This window comes from Schistocerca piceifrons, chromosome 8, assembly GCF_021461385.2.
Source record: "Schistocerca piceifrons isolate TAMUIC-IGC-003096 chromosome 8, iqSchPice1.1, whole genome shotgun sequence".
Classification (NCBI taxonomy): domain Eukaryota; kingdom Metazoa; phylum Arthropoda; class Insecta; order Orthoptera; family Acrididae; genus Schistocerca; species Schistocerca piceifrons.
This window is the reverse complement of record NC_060145.1, coordinates 89358194-89378773: the sequence shown is the minus strand read 5'-3', so window position 1 is coordinate 89378773 and position 20580 is coordinate 89358194. Positions and strand designations below refer to the sequence as shown.

The 20580-nt window shown below is 42.0% G+C and overlaps 1 protein-coding gene across 1 annotated transcript in view; it reads right to left on the bottom strand.

The window, feature by feature from the left end:
• The window catches only part of LOC124711909 (U-reduvitoxin-Pr21-like), a 62188-nt gene that overhangs the window by 35778 nt on the left and 5830 nt on the right, over nt 1-20580 (bottom strand). The window contains exon 2 of the mRNA XM_047242162.1: nt 8741-8851. Within this exon, the coding sequence (XP_047098118.1) occupies nt 8741-8851 (111 nt within the window). The remainder of the gene's footprint in view (nt 1-8740; nt 8852-20580) is intronic.

Here is a 20580-nt window from a genome sequence, read left to right as displayed (position 1 = left end):
CTGCAGAGTCTTCCACTGGAGTTTATCTATCATCTCCTTAACGCTTCCGCGATTACTAAATGATCCTGTAACGAAGCGCGCTGCTCTCCGTTGGATCTCCTCTATCTCTTCTATCAACCCTATCTGGTACAGATCCCACACTGCTGAGCAGTATTCAAGCAGTGAGCGAACAAGCGTACTGTAACCTATTTCCTTTGTTTTCGGATTGCATTTCCTTAGGATTCTTCCAATGAATCTTAGTCTAGCATCTGCTTTACCGACGATCAACTTTATATGATCATTCCATTTTAAATCACTCCTAATGCTTACTCCCAGATAATTTATGAAATTAACTGCTTCCAGTTGCTGACCTGCTATTTTGTAGCTAAATGATAATGGATCTATCTTTCTATGTATTCGCAGCACATTACACTTGTCTACATTGAGATTCAGTTGCCATTCCCTGCACCAAGCGTCAATTCGCTGCAGATCCTCCTGCATTTCAGCACAATTTTCCATTGTTACAACCTCTCAATACACCACAGCATCATCTGCAAAGAGCCTCAGTGAACTTCCGATGTCATCCACAAGGTCATGTATGTATGTTGTGAATAGCAACGGTCCTATGACACTCCCCTGCGTCACACCTGAAATCACTCTTACTTCGGAAGACTTCTCTCCATTGAGAATGACATGCTGCGTTCTGTAATCTAGGAACTCTTCAATCCAATCACACAATTGGTCTGATAGTCAATATGCTCTTACTTTGTTCATCAAACGACTGTGGGGAACTGTATCCAACGCCTTGCGGAAGTCAAGAAACACGGCATCTACCTGTGAACCCGTGTCTATGACCCTCTGAGTCTCGTGGACGAATAGCGCGAGCTGGATTTCACACGACCATCTTTTTCGAAACCCATGCTGATTCCTACAGAGTAGATTTATAGTCTCCAGAAAAGTCATTATACTCGAACATAATACGTGTTCCAAAATTCTACAACTGATCGACGTTAGAGATATAGGTCTATAGTTCTACACATCTGTTCGACGTCCCTTCTTGAAAACGGGGATTACCTGTGCCCTTTTCCAATCCTTTGGAACACTACGCTCTTCTAGAGACCTACGGTACAACGCTGCATACAGGCTATGACAGATCAGGTAACATATCAGTCTGTTCTATAGGCACATAAATCTTAGTTTTGGTCTATCCTTGATGTTAAAAAGAAATTGATAGTATTTCTTGACAGAATTTGATGTGTCCCATTCATTCTGTCAGAATTGTAAGACGCTATCCTATATTTACTTATTCGTTTTGGCTCAGTTCGAAATATTTTCTGTACTTACATTAAACTGTCTTTCACTAAACAATACAAGACTCATCTATTGCTGATTTCAGAGTCCAACGGATATACTTGTAGAGTCACCAATAATGCATCAATGGGATTTGTACACTATGCATCGTTTAGTCTCAATAAAAAACCTTCTTGAACTCTCCTAATGAAGTTGGCGCCTATGAACCCACATATTAGCATACCTTCCTACGACTGACACTAATATAAATTCGTGGTGTGCCTTGGTAGTTTTAAAGAAAGAGCTAAAGGAACACCTGTGTAATATCGTGTAGAGCCCCCGCGAGCACGCAGAAGTGCCGCAACACGACATGGCATGGACTCGACTAATGTTTGAAGTGGTGCTGGAGGGAACTGACACCATGAATCCTGCAGGGCTGTCCGTAAGTCCGTAAGAGTACAAGGGGGTGGAGATCTCTTCTGGACAGCATGTTGCAAGGATTTCCAGATATGCTCAATAATGGTCATGTCTGGGGAGTTTGGTGGCCAATGGGAGTGTTTAAACTCAGAGCCACTGTGTAGCAATTATGGGCGTGTGGGGTGTCGCATTGTCTTGCTGGAATTTCCCAATGCACAATGGATATGAATGGTTGTAGGTGACCAGACAGGATGGTTACCTACGTCTCATTTGTCAGAGTCGTATCTAGACATATCAGGGGTCCCATATCACTTCAATTGCACACGCTCCGCACCATTATAGAGCCTACCACCAGCTTGAACAGCCCTCGGCTGGCATCCAGGGTCCACGTCCATCTGCTCGATACTCTTCCGACCAGGCAACATGTTGCCAGTCACCAACAGTCCAATGTCGGTGCTGAGGGGCCCAGGCGAGGCGTAAAGCTTTGTGTCGTGCAGTCATCAAGGGCACACAAGTCAGCCTTCGGCTCCGAAAGCCCATATCGATGATGTTTCGTTGAACGGTTCGCATGCTGACACTTGTTGATGGCCCAGCATTGAAATCTGCAAAAATCCGCAACAATTTTTGGAAGGGCTACACTTCTGTCACGTTGAAAGATTCTCTTAAGTCGCCGTTTTTCCCGTTATTGCAGGATCTTTTTCCGGTCGCAGCGATGTCGCCGATTTGATGTTTTACCAGATTCCTGATATTCACGGTAGAATTGTGAAATGGTCGTAAGGGAAAATCTCCACTTCATCGCTACCTCGGAGATGCTGTGTCCTATCGCTCATGCTCCGACTGTAACAACACGTTCAAACTCACTTAAATCTTGATAACCTGTCATTGTAGCAGCAGTAACCGATGTAAAAAGCTGCGCCAGACACTTATTGTCTTATATAGGCGTTGTTGACTACGGCGCCGTATTCTGACTGTTTACATATCTCTGTATTTGAATACACATGCCAATACCAGTTTCTTTGGCGCTTCATAGTATATATGTATAATTCTTAAATCGTAATTCGTGGCATGTCCAGCATCCTTGTACGAGTGCTCGACTGAAGAATAAAACTACTCTTTCTCTACCTGTGTTTGATCCCTGCTACTTTCAGATTTTCAAATTCCAGCAATAGTGTCAAAAGCTTTATCTCCATCTTTAAGTGTAGGTTTGGCTTTCCATGGCCTGATTTTTAAGAAGGTTGTAGGATCAGTAATTCCCCACGTGTCTTTACATTTCCTCACAATTGCAACTGATCTGTCTCGAAGTCAAGTTCTATCAGTTTTTTCACGTCTTAACAATTTGGAGACATATTTTAAACTTCAAAAGATTTTCAGGGGTGGATGTGGTTTCTAATCACAATTTATTGGTTATGGACTTTTAATTAAAATGCGTAGGAAATTAAGTAGATGGGGACTGAATACATTGAGAATTACAGTTTACTCAAACTTCAAATGAAGCATTTGGCTGAGACTGACCGAAGCAAGGAAAGAAATATTATCAAAGACTGATTAGTATCTTAGAGAAAAGATACAGTGAAGACTATAGATCGTCGAATAGTGCTCTGAGTACTATGGGACTTAACATCAGAGATCATCGGTCCCCTAGATTTAGAACTACTTAAATCTAACTAACCTAAGGACATCACACACATCCATGCCCGAGGCAGGATTCGAACCTGCGACCGTAGCGGTCACGCGGTTCCAGACTGAAGCGCCTAGAACCGCTCGGCCACAAAGGTCAGCAAAAACCAAGGTCCATTAGAAATTCTTGGATAAGACACGAGGTATTGACTGTAGCTAATAATAGGAGAAAATGTAAAAAAAAAACTCAAAGAGGGCAAAACAGGATACAGAAGTCAAAAAAATTAAATTGAGATAAAGTAAAAAACCGCTAAGGAGATATGGCTAGACGACAAATCCGTGAGTGTAGGAGCACACCTGACGTAGATACCGCTAGTACAAAGGAAAGAGGAACATGGAGAGGAGGAGGGAGAGGAGGAGGAGGAGATTAGCGCTTAATGTCTCGTCGACAGCAAGGTCACCAGAGACGAAGCACAAGCTCAGATTAGGGAATGTGAAGGAGAAAAGCGGTCTAGCCCTTTTGTAGGAACTATCCCGGCATTTGCCTTAGGAGGTTTAGGGAACTGCCAGGAAACCTAAATCATGATGGCTGGACGCATGTTAGTATGAAGTAGGGGAAGAGAAACTGGGAAGAGGAAGGAATATAGAGAAGGACTGTACAAAGGAAATGAACTTGAAGAACTTTAACAGAAACTCGAGAGTAAGTAAATGAAGGTGAATTCGGACTTATGAAACAGAGAAAAGAGTATGGCGGAGACGATGCGGAAAAAGGCCCCCCGGGGTAGACGAGACATAACAACACAATTACAGCGATCCCTTGGTGAGCTAGCTGTGGCAAAACTATTCTGCTTGATGTGCAAGAATCTGATATAGGCGAAATATCCAGTGTTCAAATATAAACTATTCAATTCTAAGAAGACATGTGTCAATATTACCGAACTATCCGCTTCATAAGTAATGTTTGAAAAATACTGACAAAATTTTTTATAGGAGAATGAAAAAAAAAAGAAAAAACGTAGAGGACGACGTCGAGGAAAATCACTTAACCGCACGGTACTTTAGAATATAGATTCAAGACAGGAAAAACTGTAGTTGTAGAGAACCCTTTGAAATTCGGAAGGTAGCAGGAATAAAACACAGGGCGTGAATACTTACCTGTAAATTGTACAGAAACAAGACTGCAAGTAGTGGAAAGACGTGAAAGGTATACAGCTATTGAGAAGGGAGTGAGACATGATCGTAGCAAATCGCAGTCGTTATTCTATCTAAATTTGGAGCATGTTATGAAAGTAACGAAGGAGTTGGAAAGGTGACTGAAGTTCAGAGAATTACTAGAATTCACTATCTGAAGTGCAGAAGGCAGCAGGGATAAAGCAATTGGGCGGAAAATTACCTACAACTTGCACAGTGAACAGACGGCAGTTACAAGAGGAACAGTGCCCGAGAAGGGATTCAGGCAGGGTTGTAGCCTATCTGCGACGTTATTCAATCTGTGCATTGAGCAAGAAGTAAAGAAAACGGAGGAGAAATTGGAAAGAGAATTAAGGTAAGGGAGAAGAAATAAAGTTTCAATACTGCTGACGGCATTATAATTCTGTCAGAGAGGTCAGAAGGTTTGGAAAATCAGTCATAGGAACTGGGTAGTGTCTTGAAAAGAGGTTATTGGATGAATATCAACAAAATAAAAAATGAATGTAACCGAATCATATCAGGAGATACTGAGGCAATTAGATTAGAAAGTGAGACGCTATGAGTAGTAGATGAATTTTTCTGTTCGAGCACCGAAATAACTGATGACAGTTGAAATAGGGAAGTAATTTCAGGAAAAATGTTTCTGAAAAAGAGATGTATGAATTAAAATGCTAGGAAGCCTTTCCTGAAGTGTCAGGCAAGAAGACAATAGCTACAGAGAAATGCTGAAGATTTAATGGGTAAATCGAATAAGTAATGAGGAGGTACCGAAATTCACTGTGGAAAAAGGAATGGTTAATACAATCTGACTAAAATGAGAGTTCTGCAACACGTAGGCTACTGTGGTCTCAAGGAATCGTTATTTTACACTGGAGAGGAGCGATGGGTGTAAAAAATTGTACAGGTAGACCAAGGGTCGAATACGTTAGGCTGGTTCAAATGGATGTTGGCTACAGCAGTTATGCAGAGGTAGAGTGACTTCTACGGGACTGACTAGCGAAAAGAGCTGCGTGAAACTAGTGTTCGAGCAACATATGCACGATGCTTATTAAAATGAAGGTTCGATATCATTCATGCCCTTCAGTACCTGCCTTCCACATTTTCAGAGGTACCGGGCCTTAATGTTCATACATCTACTTATCTCTATGCAAAGGTCTCTTAAATGTTCCTATAGCCAGCATATACTCTTATGTTTCCTATGGACATGCAAGGTTCTACAAACTTCATAAATTTGCATTTTCTGTCGATATTACTTTTTAGTAATGTATTCGGTTTGAACGCCTTGTTTATAACGAATAAATTATCGTGAGTGTCCACATCTGCCACCGGAAACATTTCGCAGTTTAAAATCTGGTTGCGAAATTTCTGTCTTATCAGGATGTAATCTGTCTGAAACGATATGGTGTTTACAGGTATCTTGAATATGTTAAGTTACGTTGTGTGCGAAATTCAACTACGGGACTGCTTCTTTCATTGCTTTCCGTCAGTCCATGTTCGCCTACAATTTTTAATTCACTTCTTTCTTGTACTATCGATTTCCATCTTATATCAAAATTATATTTTTATCCCCTTTAATGAACTGAAGAATTTCTTTTAACTCATAATACATTTCCCAATATCTTCATCATCTGCGTAGTTAGTAGGTACATTACTACTATGGCAGATCGAGCCTATTCCTATTGGCTACGATAATGGGCTCCTATATTTTTCATTGTAACTCAGTCTTGATCACTATTTTCTTATTCATTAATCATCCACCGCGTTACCCATAGTTTTGTGTTGTTAACACATTCAGCTGATCAGAAGTCCTACTCTAACCGTCATCACACGTTGCTAATCCCTACCATATCTGGCTTCAGCCTTTCTGTTTCTCTTTTCAGGCTCTCTCACGTAGCTCTTCGACTGAATAATCCAACATTCCACCTTCCAACCTTCCAACCCGTAGAACGCCATATGAGGTAGTTCCTGATGGTAACATTGTCCTGAGTAGTTCCAACTTGGACGTTTGAATGCCAGACAATTTTACTGTCAAAAAATTTTACACAAGAGGATGCCCACGCCATTAAATCGTACTGTAGAGCTTAATGTCAACAACAAGAATAATGGCTGCAATTTACCCTTGTTTTTAGACATTCACTGTACCAACAAAATAGGACAGTATTGGCTATTGTTAAACAGGCAGTTCAATCTGTCAGCCAAAGTGTTGTCCCCGCTACTACTGGAAGGGCTGGTGCCCCTCTTCACATAGGTGGCTCCCTCCTCCTCTAGTGCGACTGCATCTCCGTCACCGACATCAACATGATAGAGGTAAGCAAGCCACCACATCGCCCTAAGATCATGGTTCGTACAGTTTGGGGAGAGGAAAACTGATCAGATATCACACACATCAAAAAAAGTTTTGCATCACCCCGGTTCCCAGAACTCCTGAAGATAGACATTGACTGTGGATATTGTATCACGAACCCAGACCCTTTGATTGTTGAGAGATGTCACTAAACCCACCCAAAGATGTAAACAACCATGCATGAGCAGCGCCTATTAGGCAGAGGGGGTCCGACAGCCGATCAGTTCGTCATTCCACCAGGAAGAGGGTATACGGCTCGTGTTGTCTGTAGTTCACTCATGCCTAGACGGTCAATACCGCGTTTCGATCGCGTCCGTATTGTTACTTGGTGCCAAGAAGGACTCTCAACAACCGAAGTGTCCAGTAGTCTCGGAGTGAATCAAAGCGATGTTGTTCGGACATGGAGGAAAAGCAGAGAGACAGGAACTGTCGATGACATGCCTCGCTCAGTCCGTCTAAGGGCTACTACTGCAGTGGATGACCGCTACCTACCGATTATGGCTCGGAGCTGACAGCAACGCCACCATGTTGAATAATGCTTTTCGTGCAGCCACAGGACGTCGTGTTAAGATTCAAACTGTGCGCAATAGGCTGCATGATGCGCAACTTCACTTTCGACGTCCATGGCGAGGTCCATCTTTGCAACCACGACACCATGCAGCGCTGTACAAATGGGCCCAACAACATGCCGAATGGACCGTTCAGGATTGACATCACGTTCCCTTCACCGATGAGTGGAGGCAACCCGGTCAGGCTGAACGCCTTAGACACACTGTCCAGCTAGTGCAGCAAGGTGGAAGATCCCTGCTGTTTTGGGGTGGCATTATGTGGGGCCGACGTACACCGCTGGTGGTCAGGGAAGGCGCCGTAACAGCTGTACGGTAGGTGAGTGCCATCCTCCGACCGATAGTGCAACCATATCGGCAGCATATTGGCGAGGCGTTCGTCTTCATGGACGACAATTCGCGCCCCTATCGTGGACATGAATAACTTCCTTCAGGATAACGACATCGCTAGACTCCAGTGGCCAGCATGTTCTCCAGACATAAACCCTATCGGACATATGTGGGGTACATTGAAAAGGGATATTTACGGACTACGTGACTCACCAAACGTTGTGAGAGATCTACGCCGAATCGCCGTTGAGGAGTGGGACAATCTGGACCAACGGTGCCTTGATGAACTTGTCTATAGTATGCCACGACGATTACAGGCAAGCATCAGTGCAAGGGAACGTGTTGCTGGGTATTAGAGATGCCGGTGTGTACAGCAATCCGGACAACTACCTCTGAAGGTCTCGCTGTGTCGACTACTTTGCAGAAACTTCTCTGGGAAGCTCTTACACATTGTCCATACAGTTCCTATCTCTCCCCTTGAGGTTTTTACGATTTTGGAGCCCTGAAGAAAAACTTTCGTCGCCGCTGATTTGCTTCAGACAAAGAGGTGCACGCTTGGGCGCAATCATGGTTCCGTAGACACCCCAAATATTGTTCCATTGAAGAAACTGGCCATCTTGTGTCACAGTGGGATAAATATATTGACAATTATGGCGATTGCTTTTGAAATAATAAATAGTTTCTTTACTTTTTTCCATGTGTCTCGTTTTCATTTCATTGCCCCATAGAGTTACATGCCCCTCTGTGTACTGTCATTGCCAGGAAACATCTTTTCGATATCTTGAACCATTTGAAAAACGAAGAGGATGTTAAACTTCGCGTCTAGTCGAAAAGCTTGAGTCAGTCGTTGGATTTTTGCCCTGTATTGTTTCACATATAAGTATAATGATACGAAAACACAGGACATTTCGAATCAGTTGATAGTATATTCTTGGTTTTTACCACAAAACTGCCACTTAAAGCTAAGTCGCTGAGCAACATGAGATGTAAAGCCACTGATACAGACCTGGCTGCAGAGTATAAGGGCGGCACGCCATGAGCGTGCATCCCCAGAAGCCGGAATCGGTGCAGAAGCATGTGTTGCAGTCCAGTTGCTTCGTCTCGCCAGGAGTGCATTCTGAAAAACAGCATCATTGTTAGGACTGTTCACATCGAGCAGGGTAGCGCAGTTGTTAGTACACTGGACGCGCATTCGCGAGGACGACAGTTCAAACCATGTCCGCCCATCTTCGAAAGGCGTGGCCGTTTTTCCTCTCCATCCTTCCCTAATCTGAGCTTGTGCTCCGGCTCTAATGACCTTGTCGTCGACGGGACGTTAAACACTAATCTCCTCCACCTTCGCGATTGTTCACCCTTTCAGTTGACTCCTAAACTGGCGCTGCTGCCAGAGGGCGCTGTGGGGTGTGTGCGATGTAAGCCCCCAGCCCCCCCCCCTCCTCCATATAGAGGGCCATGGGGTAGGAGGAGCTATGTAGGCTGGAAAACCCTATCAACCCACCTCCTTCTGTGCAGCCACCTTAACGTGTGCACAATCCTTCGCGAAGAAGGTAAAAATCTCTTAGACCTTTACGGAACGTTTTGAAGTGGAATGATCATATAAAATTAATTGTTGGTAAGGCGGGTGCCAGGTTGACATTCATTGCGAGAGCCCTTAGAAAATGTAGTCCATCAACAAAGGAGGTGGCTTACAAAACACTCGTTCGACCTATACTTGAGTATTGCTCATCAGTGTGGGATCCTTACCAGGTCGGGTTGACAGAGGAGATAGAGAAGATCCAAAGGAGAGCGGCGCGTTTCGTCACAGGATTATTTGGTAAGCGTGATAGCGTTACGGAGATGTTTAGCAAACTCAAGTGGCAGACTCACCAAGAGAGGAGCTCTTGCTGTCCAGGTTTCGAGAAGGTGCATTTCTGGATGAGGTATCGAACGTATTACTTACCCCTACTTATACCTCCAGAGGAAATCACGAATGTAAAATTAGAGAGATTCGAGAGCGCACGGAGGCTTTCCGGCAGTTGTACTTCCCGCGAACCATACGCGACTGGAACAGGAAAGGGAGGTAATGACAGTTGCACGTAAAGTGCCCCCCGCCACACACCGTTGGGTGGCTTGCGGAGTATCAATGTAGATGTAGATGTAGATTTACTGACGGAGCTTAGCAGTCCCAGCGCATTGTGAAAAAATGTAACGCACCAGCCCATTAGACCTGTAGGGACCGAAAGGTTGCATTCCATACAGTTTGTTCTTCCTATTCTGGATATCAGTATAGCCTGTACGCCATTCCAAATCCTATTCATCAGCCTGAAATGTGAACTGCTGCACTGCAAACGCCTGCTTAGTGTGTGGAACAAAGCAACTTTTACAGGGGGCGATCGAAACGTTTCCGTTCGAATGCCGTACGCTCCTGAATCGGTGCCAATCATATAAAATCGCCCTGAGCACTGAGGAAATCACCCCACAACCAGGTTGAAGATACACTCGTTTGGTAAAACACAATATCCTGCTGTATAAAGAAGTCCGCAACCGCCTGTTGCACATCATCGTGCGAGTGGAATCGTAAAAATTTAGAAAAAGTAATGTACAGGCAGCTTCTCAACCATCTGCCCACAAATAACATATTATCAAGAACACAGTTTGGATTTCTGAAGGGTTCTGCTATCGAGAAGGCTATTTACACCTACAGTGAAAATGTATTTAATTCATTAAATAACAAATTACAAGCAGCGGGTATTTTCTGTGATTTGTCAAAGGCATTTTATTGTGTGAACCACAACATCCCTTTAAATAAATTGGAATTCTATGGTGTCACGGGCAGTTCTGCAAAATGGTTCAAGTCATACCTCGCTAACAGGAAACAAAGGGTGTCAGTGCAAGGGACTAGTGAATTAAGTCATCAGTCATCATCAGAATGGGATGAAATTACATGTCATGTCCCACAAGGATCCATCTTAGGGCCATTGCTTCTTCTTGTGTACATTAATGATCTCTCATCACTTACACTGCCAGAAGCATAGTTCGGTTTGTTTGCAGATGACACAAGTATTGCAATAAATAGTATGTCGAGTGTAGTTCTAGATAGATCTGCTAATGATATTTTCATGGATATTAATAAATGGTTTAAAGTCAACTCACTGACATTAAACTTCGAAAAGACTCACTATATGCAATTCAGAACCTGTAAGAGGTTTCCACCCAGCATATGCATAAAGTATGAAGAAGAGCAGATAGAAGAGGTTGACAGTCTTAAATTCCTGGGATCACAACTTGATAATAAATTCAGTTGGCAGGAGCACACCACAGAACTGGAGAAACGCCTTAACAAATCTGTATTTGCAATTCGAGTGTTAGCTGACATAGGCGAAATAAAAAAGAAAAAGCTTGCATACTTTGCCTATTTTCATTCCATAATGTCATATGGTATAATATTTTGGGATAACTCTTAAAGTCAAACAAAAGTTTTCAGAGTCCAAATGCGTGTAATATGTACTATTTGTGTAGTAAATTCACGGACGTCCTGTGGAAACCTCTTCAAGGAACTGGGTATGCTAACTACTGCCTCTCAGTATATTTGCTCCTTAATGAAATTTGTCCTAAATAATATATCTCTTTTTCCAACAAACAGCTCAATTCATGCATACAATACTAGGAACAAAAATGATCTGCACAAGGACTTAAAAGCACTTACTTTAGTTCAAAAAGGGGTCCACTACTCAGGAACACTCATCTTCAATAATTTGCCAGCAAACATAAGAAATTTAGTTACAAATAAAGATCAGTTTAAAAGGAGCCTGAAAGACATACTAGTGGCTATCTCCTTCTACTCCATTGACGAAGTTTTTGATAGAAACAAATGATGTATTGTACATATTCATACTAATAGTATTGTTATTTCAGCTTAAAAAAAAGAAAACATTGACATTATCCACATCCACGAGGATCTCCTCAGGACGGATTTATGGAACGAAAAACTAATCTAATCTCTAGTTGACCCAAGAAGACCTTTTTTACAACTCCAATGATGTGATAATCGCATGGAGAAAATCGGGACTACAGGGTGGGTACTCAGGTGTCTCCGACGTGAGTTGTAATGGATGAGACTGCCTTATCAGATCGACTGGCGTCTTGTGTAGAATCACGACCAGTACAGAATGTGGCGCACAATGGAGGTTTTCATCAAACCTGCTGCTCCATACATATTCTTCTTTCTCTAATGGATGTCTGCTCGTGTTTGTTCTCTGGCAGCCAAGGAGCGAATAACAGCATATAGGTCCTATTTGGACAAATTTGGTAGTGACATCGCCATAGTTCACGTTTCTGCATTTACCGCACCGCAAGTCGGAACGTCTTAAATGCCACCCGAATCCCTCACCTACATGTTCGCGCTTATATACCCGCATAGGCGTATACGCTGTAGCAACGCCCTCAAATGGAAACTTTGTGATCACCCCTTTTAATATGCTAACCGAGATGAGTGGTAATTTCTGTGTAGTTACCTTTATACACACTAATGTTATTTTGCATAAAATATCAATGGAGTGGCCTTTTTTTTTTTTTTTTGGTCATCAGTCTGGTTTTATGCGGCCCGCCACGAATTCCTTTCCTGTGCTAACCTCTTCATCTCAGAGTAGCACTTGCAACCTACGTCCTCAATTACTTGCTTGACGTATTCCAATCTCTGTCTTCCTCTACAGTTTTTGCCCTCTACAGCTCCCTCTAGTACCATGGAAGTCATTCCCTCATGTCCTAGCAGATGTACTATCATCCTGTCCCTTCTCCGTATCAGTGTTTTCCACATATTCCTTTCCTCTCCGATTCTGCGTAGAACCTCCTCCTTCCTTACCTTATCAGTCCACCTAATTTTCAACATTCGTCTATAGCACAACATCTCAAATGCTTCGATTCTCTTCTGTTCAGGTTTTCCCACAGTCCATGTTTTACTACCATACAATGCTGTACTCCAGACGTACATCCTCAGAAATTTCTTCCTCAAATTAAGGCCGGTATTTGATATTAGTAGACTTCTCTTGGCCAGAAATGCCTTTTTTGCCATAGCGAGTCTGCTTTTGATGTCCTCTTTGCTCCGTCTGTCATTGGTTATTTTACTGCCTAGGTAGCAGAATTCCTTAACTTCAGTGACTTCGTGACCATCAATCCTGATGTTAAGTTTCTCGCTGTTCTCATTTCTACTACTTCTCATTACCTTCGTCTTTCTCCGATTTACTCTCAAACCATACTGTGTACTCATTAGACTGTTCATTCCGTTCAGCAGATCATTTAATTCTTCTTCACTTTCACTCAGGATAGCAATGTCATCAGCGAATCGTATCATTGACCTTGTATTTTAATTCCACTCCTGAACCTTTCTTTTATTTCCGTCATTGCTTCCTCGATGTTCAGATTGAAGAGTAGGGGCGAAAGGCTACAGCCTTGTCTTACACCCTTCTTAATACGAGCACTTCGTTCTTGATCGTCCACTCTTATTATTCCCTCTTGGTTGTTGTACATATTGTGTGTGACCCGTCTCTCCCTATAGCTTACCCCTATTTTTTTCAGAATCTCGAACAGCTTGCACCATTTTATATTGTCGTACGCTTTTTCCAGGTCGACAAATCCTATGAAGGTGTCTTGATTTTTCTTTAGCCTTGCTTCCATTATTAGCCGTAACGTCAGAATTGCCTCTCTCGTCTCTTTACTTTTCCTAAAGCCAAACTGATCGTCACCTAGCCCATTCTCAATTTTATTTACCTTTCTTCTGTGTATTGTTCTTGTAAGCAGCTTCGATGCATGAGCTGTTAAGCTGATTGAGCGATAATTCTCGCACTTTTCAGCTCTTGCCGTCTTCGGAATTGTGTGGATGATGCTTTTCCGAAAGTCAGATGGTATATCGCGAGACTCATATATTCTACACACCAACGTGAATAGTCGTTTTGTTGCCACTTCTCCCAATGATTTTAGAAATTCTGATGGAATGTTATCTAGTTAGTGGCCTTTTAATACTCAATTATAACGTAAAACATCATTGGGACTTGATGTGACTACGTAGGTTTTCCCGGCGTAATAAGTCTTGAAAGTCTCTTCGGGTTTTCTGCCGGATCCTAAAATCAACTTGGCTCGATATTTCGGCGATCCAACTGGTCACCATCTTCAGTAGAATGCTGCTTCTGCCGATGAGTCCCGCTGAGAACTGACGCCAGGGTGCAAATGGACGTCCTATATAGGCCACTGTTCAGTACACGACGCATGAGCCGCTCATGACGGTTGCCGCCCTCTAAGACAGGGAGGTGGCGCCGCCCTTAGTAGAACACTGCTGGCAACGATATATCGCACTCAGGGCCACACCGAAGAACGTTCAATTTTGTTACGAGATAATACAGGATTCCATGTCTTGCTAAGAGAAACCCATTGTCTCTGTTGGTTAAATTATCCGCCAACCTAATTTCAATCGCCTCTCTACAGACACTGTTCCAAAAACTGGAAATGCTGGCAACTACCACAGTTTCATCAAATTTCATACTATGTCCCTTATTTAAGCAGTGTTCTGCTACTGCCGATTTTCCCGGCTGTTATAGCCCTGTAAGACGGCGATGATCCACACGCCCGTCATGAACTGTGTGAATCGAACGGCCAATGTAAGCCTTCCCACATTGACACGGAATTTTGTATACGCCGGGTTTCCTAAGCCCCAAATCATCTTTCACAGAGCCGAGTAGCGCCCTGATCTTAGAAGGTGGACAGAGCACACTCTTAATATTAAAATTCCTTAAACCATGTGCCTCCAGCAAAAGGAAGAAAGGCCACCGATCTATGTTCCTCTTCATGCACCTCCAGGGATGATCCAAACTCCACAGCCCGACGAATCTGCTTCTCGGAGTATCCATTTTCCATAAAAACAGTCCTCAATGCCATATCCTCGAAGTCCTCCATAAATAAATTGGCGACCATGGGTGATAAAGGACTACCCATAGCCACTCCGTCATTCTGTTCAAAAAAGTTACCGTTAAATAAAAACGGAGAGCATATGCCATTTCTGACGCTGACAGTTTAACCCAAGAACATGCGCATTTGATGGCTGTTTTTAAGAAAAATGCATGTTCTGCTGCATCTCAAAAGTGTTGCATTGGGTTCGGGCTGTGATTATGGGCACAGTCGATTTCAGGAATTGCATTCACCACCAATCTTTGCCTCATATGCTGAAAAATCGTCCCCAAAATGGTTCGGTGCTTTACGCAGCACGCAATGTTATCAACTGTGTTCACAAACTTCCGTCTTTACCGTTTTATTAAGTGCAGTATGTACCCAAAACCTCCCACCGAACTGCCACTGAGTAAAGCGAGCGCGATTCGTTTCTCCGAATCAGTTTTATCCAGTGATTCTCTACACCACCTAAGAACGGCTTAGCACTGACTGTAGAAAAGTTGTCAAGCTGGACTGCTACACACATACACACAGTCATTCTGCTAGCGTGATTGCTGATAGCTCTTCACAACTCACGGATGACTCCTTCCGATCATTTCATGCGGTTGTTTTATAATCATCATGCTCGATGTTCCCTGTCCGTCACTGCATGACACCTATCTGATCTTCGTTTAGTTGTAGCAGAACTCTCGCGTTTCTACGAGTATTTCACTGGCACGTTGCCAACAGTCGACTGGGGCAGCTTTAGAAGGACTGAAATGTCCGTGATGGATCTATTACTCAAGTAACATCACATGACTGGTTCACGTTCAGAGTCACTGACCTCTCCTGGCCGATCCATTCTACTTCCACTGCTTCTCTGTTGACAGCAGATTACTCCTCTCCTACTCTCATACTGGTGGACCCACCTCTGGTAACATTTAATGGTCAGTTTTGCATTACTTAAGGCTGTTCGTGTACGTTTAATGAAGCAGTCTATAATTTTTATGTACAATATTAACCGTATCGGCCATTTATTAAGATAGTGTATAGTTTTTGTATGTACGTGTTATTAACGTTTGGAAAGTATTGTACCATACGACATATCAAAAATGTCATTTATTAATTTTCTTTCGGGCTTAATTCGTGCCCATACACTCTCATTTCCTCAGGATAGACTTGCTTCTACCTTTTGACGGTGTGGTTCCGGTCTTCTCGAGTTGATGTAGTGCCGCAATAAACAAATAGTGAATTTTCTGCGTAAACGTTTTTCCAACGAGCATTTCGCGTCTTTTTATACTGATATATTTAACATTATTTTGTTGATTTTAGGTTTGTTTCGAGTGTCGCCGAACTACTGAATTTCCTTTGCTGTTCTAGTCGGTTCGATGCTTTTAATATGTGCATAGCATTTATATTGTATTTTCTGCATCCGAATAAACACTGAAATTCCTCTGCATTTCCTTATTTATGTATTCCCATAATTTTTCATTATCAAGACAACTTCCCTATGTCAGATATATGTCCTACGACTTTTTTTCCCCTCGAATTTATTTTTAGGACAATTGCTAGTGTCTCAATACTGCTTTGCACTGTATTATGTCGTAGCCATCCTAGTGAACGGACAGAATAAAAGGTGGTGTCTCATGATGTTATTTTAAATAAGCTGACTTACACTAATATGATTATTTATTTATTTATTTATTTATTTGCATTATTTAATTTAGTCCTTGTCCTCATCTGCTGTGATGCAATGGACTGGCCGCCATTGTCGCAGTCTTGAGTGCTCACAGTGTCTTTCAGAAAATGAATCTATCTTCATTTCAGTTGCATGATAACGAAGTCCGACGCCGATATGTGGGCGTCATTTTGTTCCAAAGTTAATTCTAATGCACAGAACTACCTCATCATATTTCCACGGTCACGCGTCACCGAGTTAAAGAAAGCCCTACTACAGAGGCTTTGCCGATTTTCGCCCTTCACCTCATTGTTTTAATCGCACTTTCTCTCTTTTGCCTTTTGCATACGCTGCAATCAATGTTATCACCTTACTAAAGGAAAAGAGCGTTTACAAATGGCGAGCCTGCGGAAAGACTTGTCTACCATTGCTTGTTTTCTATGTTGCATCTACCACATCTCAACGTAGAATTTACGTTTAAAAAGGGAAAAACTGATAAACAGTAACAAAGAAGAAAAATCATGGTTACAAATAGCCAATTCCATTCATCAAATCCAGAAAACATGTTCAGAAAGTCAACGTAGCACTATTTGAGGTAAGGATAATCGCCAGTGCGTAATTTTAGCTACTCATGCTGAGTACGACGGGAGTCTCCTGCCCAGGTGGAGGTAACCATGACGAAAAGATTGAATAACCAACCAAAGGATAACGTTAAAAGAAGACAACGATTTGTGCGCAGATGAGTGTAAGGTAACATCAACAGCAGCAGAAAATAGTGTAACGGGAGTAGGGCTCATTATGAATATGAAAGTGGTAATTAAATATGTAAAGGGAGATGGAAATGTAAGTCACGGGGGATTGGAATGTAATTGTACGGTAAAGAGTAAAAGAAAGGGCTAAGGGAGGATATGGGCGTGGTACTAGGAATGGCAAAGGAAGCTGACTAATTGAGTTATGAAAGAAATTTCAGCTAGTAATAGCGAATAATCTGTTCCAGAAACACAAGAGGAAGAGGTACACGTGGGAAGAGATACTGGAAGATTTCAGTTACATTACATCATGGTCAGGCAAAGATCCGGTAATCATATGTTGGATTTTAAGGCTTACCCTGGAGCAGGTACAAATTCAGATTACAATTTAGTAGCGATGAAGAGTAGACTGAAGTTTAAGAGGTTAGCGAGGAAGAATAAATCCACAAAGAAGTGGAATACCGAAGTATTACGGAATGAAGATATATGCTCGAAGTCCTCTGAGATAATGCTGATGATGATGATGTTTGGATTGTGGGGCGCTCATCTGCGTGGTTATCAGCGCCCGTACAAATTCCCAACCTTTGCTCAGTCCAATCTTGATGATGAAATGATGAGGAGAACATAAACATCCAGTCATCTCGAGGCAGGTGAAAATCCCTGTCCCCGCCGGGAATCGAATCCGGGATCCCGTGCTCGGGAAGCGAAAACGCTACCGAGAGACCACGAGCTGCGGAGATAAGGAATAGCTCAGTAGGCAGTTCAGTTGAAGCGTAATGGATATTTCCAAAAAGGGCAACCACAGAATTTGAAAAGAAAGGTAAAAAGACAGTAACTGCAATGGGTAACAGAAGAAATATTTCAGTTGATCGACGTAAGAAGGAAGTACAAAAATGTTCAGTGGAATTCAGAACTACAGAAATACAATCGCTTAGGAATGAATTAATAGGAAGTGCAGGGAAGCTAAGACGAAATGGCTGTATGAAAAATGTGAATAAATCGAGAAAGAATGAAGTGTTGAAAGCACTGACTCAGCATACAGAAATGTCAAATCAACCTTCTGCGAAATTAAAAACAAGGGTGGTAGCATTAAAAGCGCAATGCGAATTCCAATGTTAAATGCAGACCAGATAGCGGATTGGTGGAGAGAGTACACTGAGGGCCCTGTGAGGGGGAGGACGTGACAGAAGATGAAACGGAAGTCGATATAGTAGAGATAGGGGATCCAGCATTAGATTCAAAATTTAAAAGAGCTTCGGAAGACTAATGTCGAATAATGCAGAAAGGACAGTTAACATTCCATCAGAATTTTTAAAATCCTAGAGGGAAGCTGAAACAAAACGACTATTCACGTTGTTGTGTAGACTGTATAAGACTAGCGATAAACCGTCTGACTTTCGGAGAAACATCATCCACAGAATTGTGAAGACAGCAACAGCTGACAAGTGTGAGAATTATCGCACAGTCAGAATAACAGCTGACGCATTCAAGTTACTGACAACAATAGTACAAACAGCAGAATGGAAAAGAAAACAGCGGATGTGTTACATGACGATTAATTTGGCTTTAGTAAAGGCAAAGGCATCAGCGAGGCAACTCTGACGTTGTGGTTGATAACAGAAGCAAGACCAAAGAAAATCAGGACACGTTCAGAGGATTTAGAGACCTGGAAAAAGCGTTCGACAATGTCAAATGGTGCAAGATGTTCAAAAATCTGAGTAACGTAGGGGTAAGGGGAAGGCGGGTAATATACAATACGTACAAGAGCCAAGAGGGAACAATAAGAGTGGAAGACCAAGAACGAAGTGCACGGATTGAAAAGATTGTAAGAGAGGGATCTAGTCTTTCACTTCTATTGTTCAATCTATAGATCGAAGAAGCAATGACGGAAACAAAAGCAAGTTTCAAGAGTGGAATTGACGTTCATTGTAGAAGAATAACAGTGATAAGGTTCGGTGACGATATTGCTATTCTCAGGATCTGCTAAATGGAATGAAAAGTCTAATGAGTGCAGGATATGAATTGAGAGTAAATCAAAGAAAGACGGAAGTAATGAGAAATAGCAGAAATGAGAAAAGCGAGAAACTTAACATCAGGATTTTTGATCACGTCGTAGGAGAAGTTAAGGGGTTCTGCTACCTAGGCAGCAAAACAGTCCACGACGGACAGAGAAAGGAGGACAAAAAAACCGACTATCAGTGACGAGAAGGGCATTCCTGACAGAGAGAAGTCTGCTGATCAAACATAGGTCTTAATTTGAAGAAGAAATTTCTGAGAACGTACGACTGTAGAACAGTGTTGTACGGTAAGGAAACATAGACTGAGGGAAAACCGGAAAAGAAGAGAAGCGAAGCATTTGAGATGTGGTGCTACAGAAGAATGTTGAAAATTGGGTGGACTGATAAGGTTAAGAAAGAGGAGGTTCTCCGGAAAAAGGAATGTATGGGAAACATTGTCAAGAAGAAGGGGCAGGATTTTAGGACACCTATTAACATATGACGCGTAGGGCGTAAAAACTCTGGAGGTAAACAAAGAGTGAAATACATGCAGCAAATAACTGAGGTCATAGGGTGTGAGTGGTACTCTGTAACGGAGGTAGGCGCTGGAGAGGAATTCGTGGCAGGCCGCATCAAACCAATCAGAAAAAAATTTAAAAACGTTATACTGAAATTTTCATCCAAGTCATTTAATAACGCTTGGCACTGTCAATGAGATTACGTGAATGTAAGTCACAAGATGACTGTCTACGTAACTTTTTATCTGTCATGGCATTCCTGAGCTGGATATTTTACCTAATAGATGTTTTTCAGATCGTATTCATTAAAAATTTTTGCAAAAAATATTTTTGATTTACATTAATGTTATGGTAAAATTGGGTAAGATTCCTAAAATGACTACATAGGAAGATATTAACTTTGAACAGAACTAGTCTGCTAACTCGGAAGTTGAACACACACGAGTTTCGGAACCCGAGTGTAAACGTGCTCTGAAACTAATCCTCATATTATGACAAATAATTCGTTGTGTGAAAATGATACTAGTTTAGGTGATCTTTCGCGTAGCGTAATTCATAAATCGGATGATAAGTTTCACCTGAAGTAAGTATTCATGTTGGGAATACTTCACGTGAAACGAAAATGCAAACAGCCGGTCAACCAAATGACCTCATTGCTCTATTGTTAGAAAATTTTGAGGCGACATAATCACCTAGTTAGAGAATCAATCGAAATGATTACAAAACCAATCCAAAGAATTACGAAACCAGTACAAAGAATTGCGACACAGTCAACTTATTTGAAAAAAAAAACAGTATAGTAGCAAAGAGTAACTGATTGCTAATTTCAACATATTGTCATTACAGTAAGATATTCTACCAAATGATGAATGCTTGCCAAGGCCTTCCGGAAGATCTACGGACATTATATAAAGATGAAAAACAATTAAAAATGCCCTTGTGCAGTTATAAAAAAAGTCGATACTTCCATTGAAGAATAAAGCGTGAAGGTTCAAAAACAATTCAGTGAA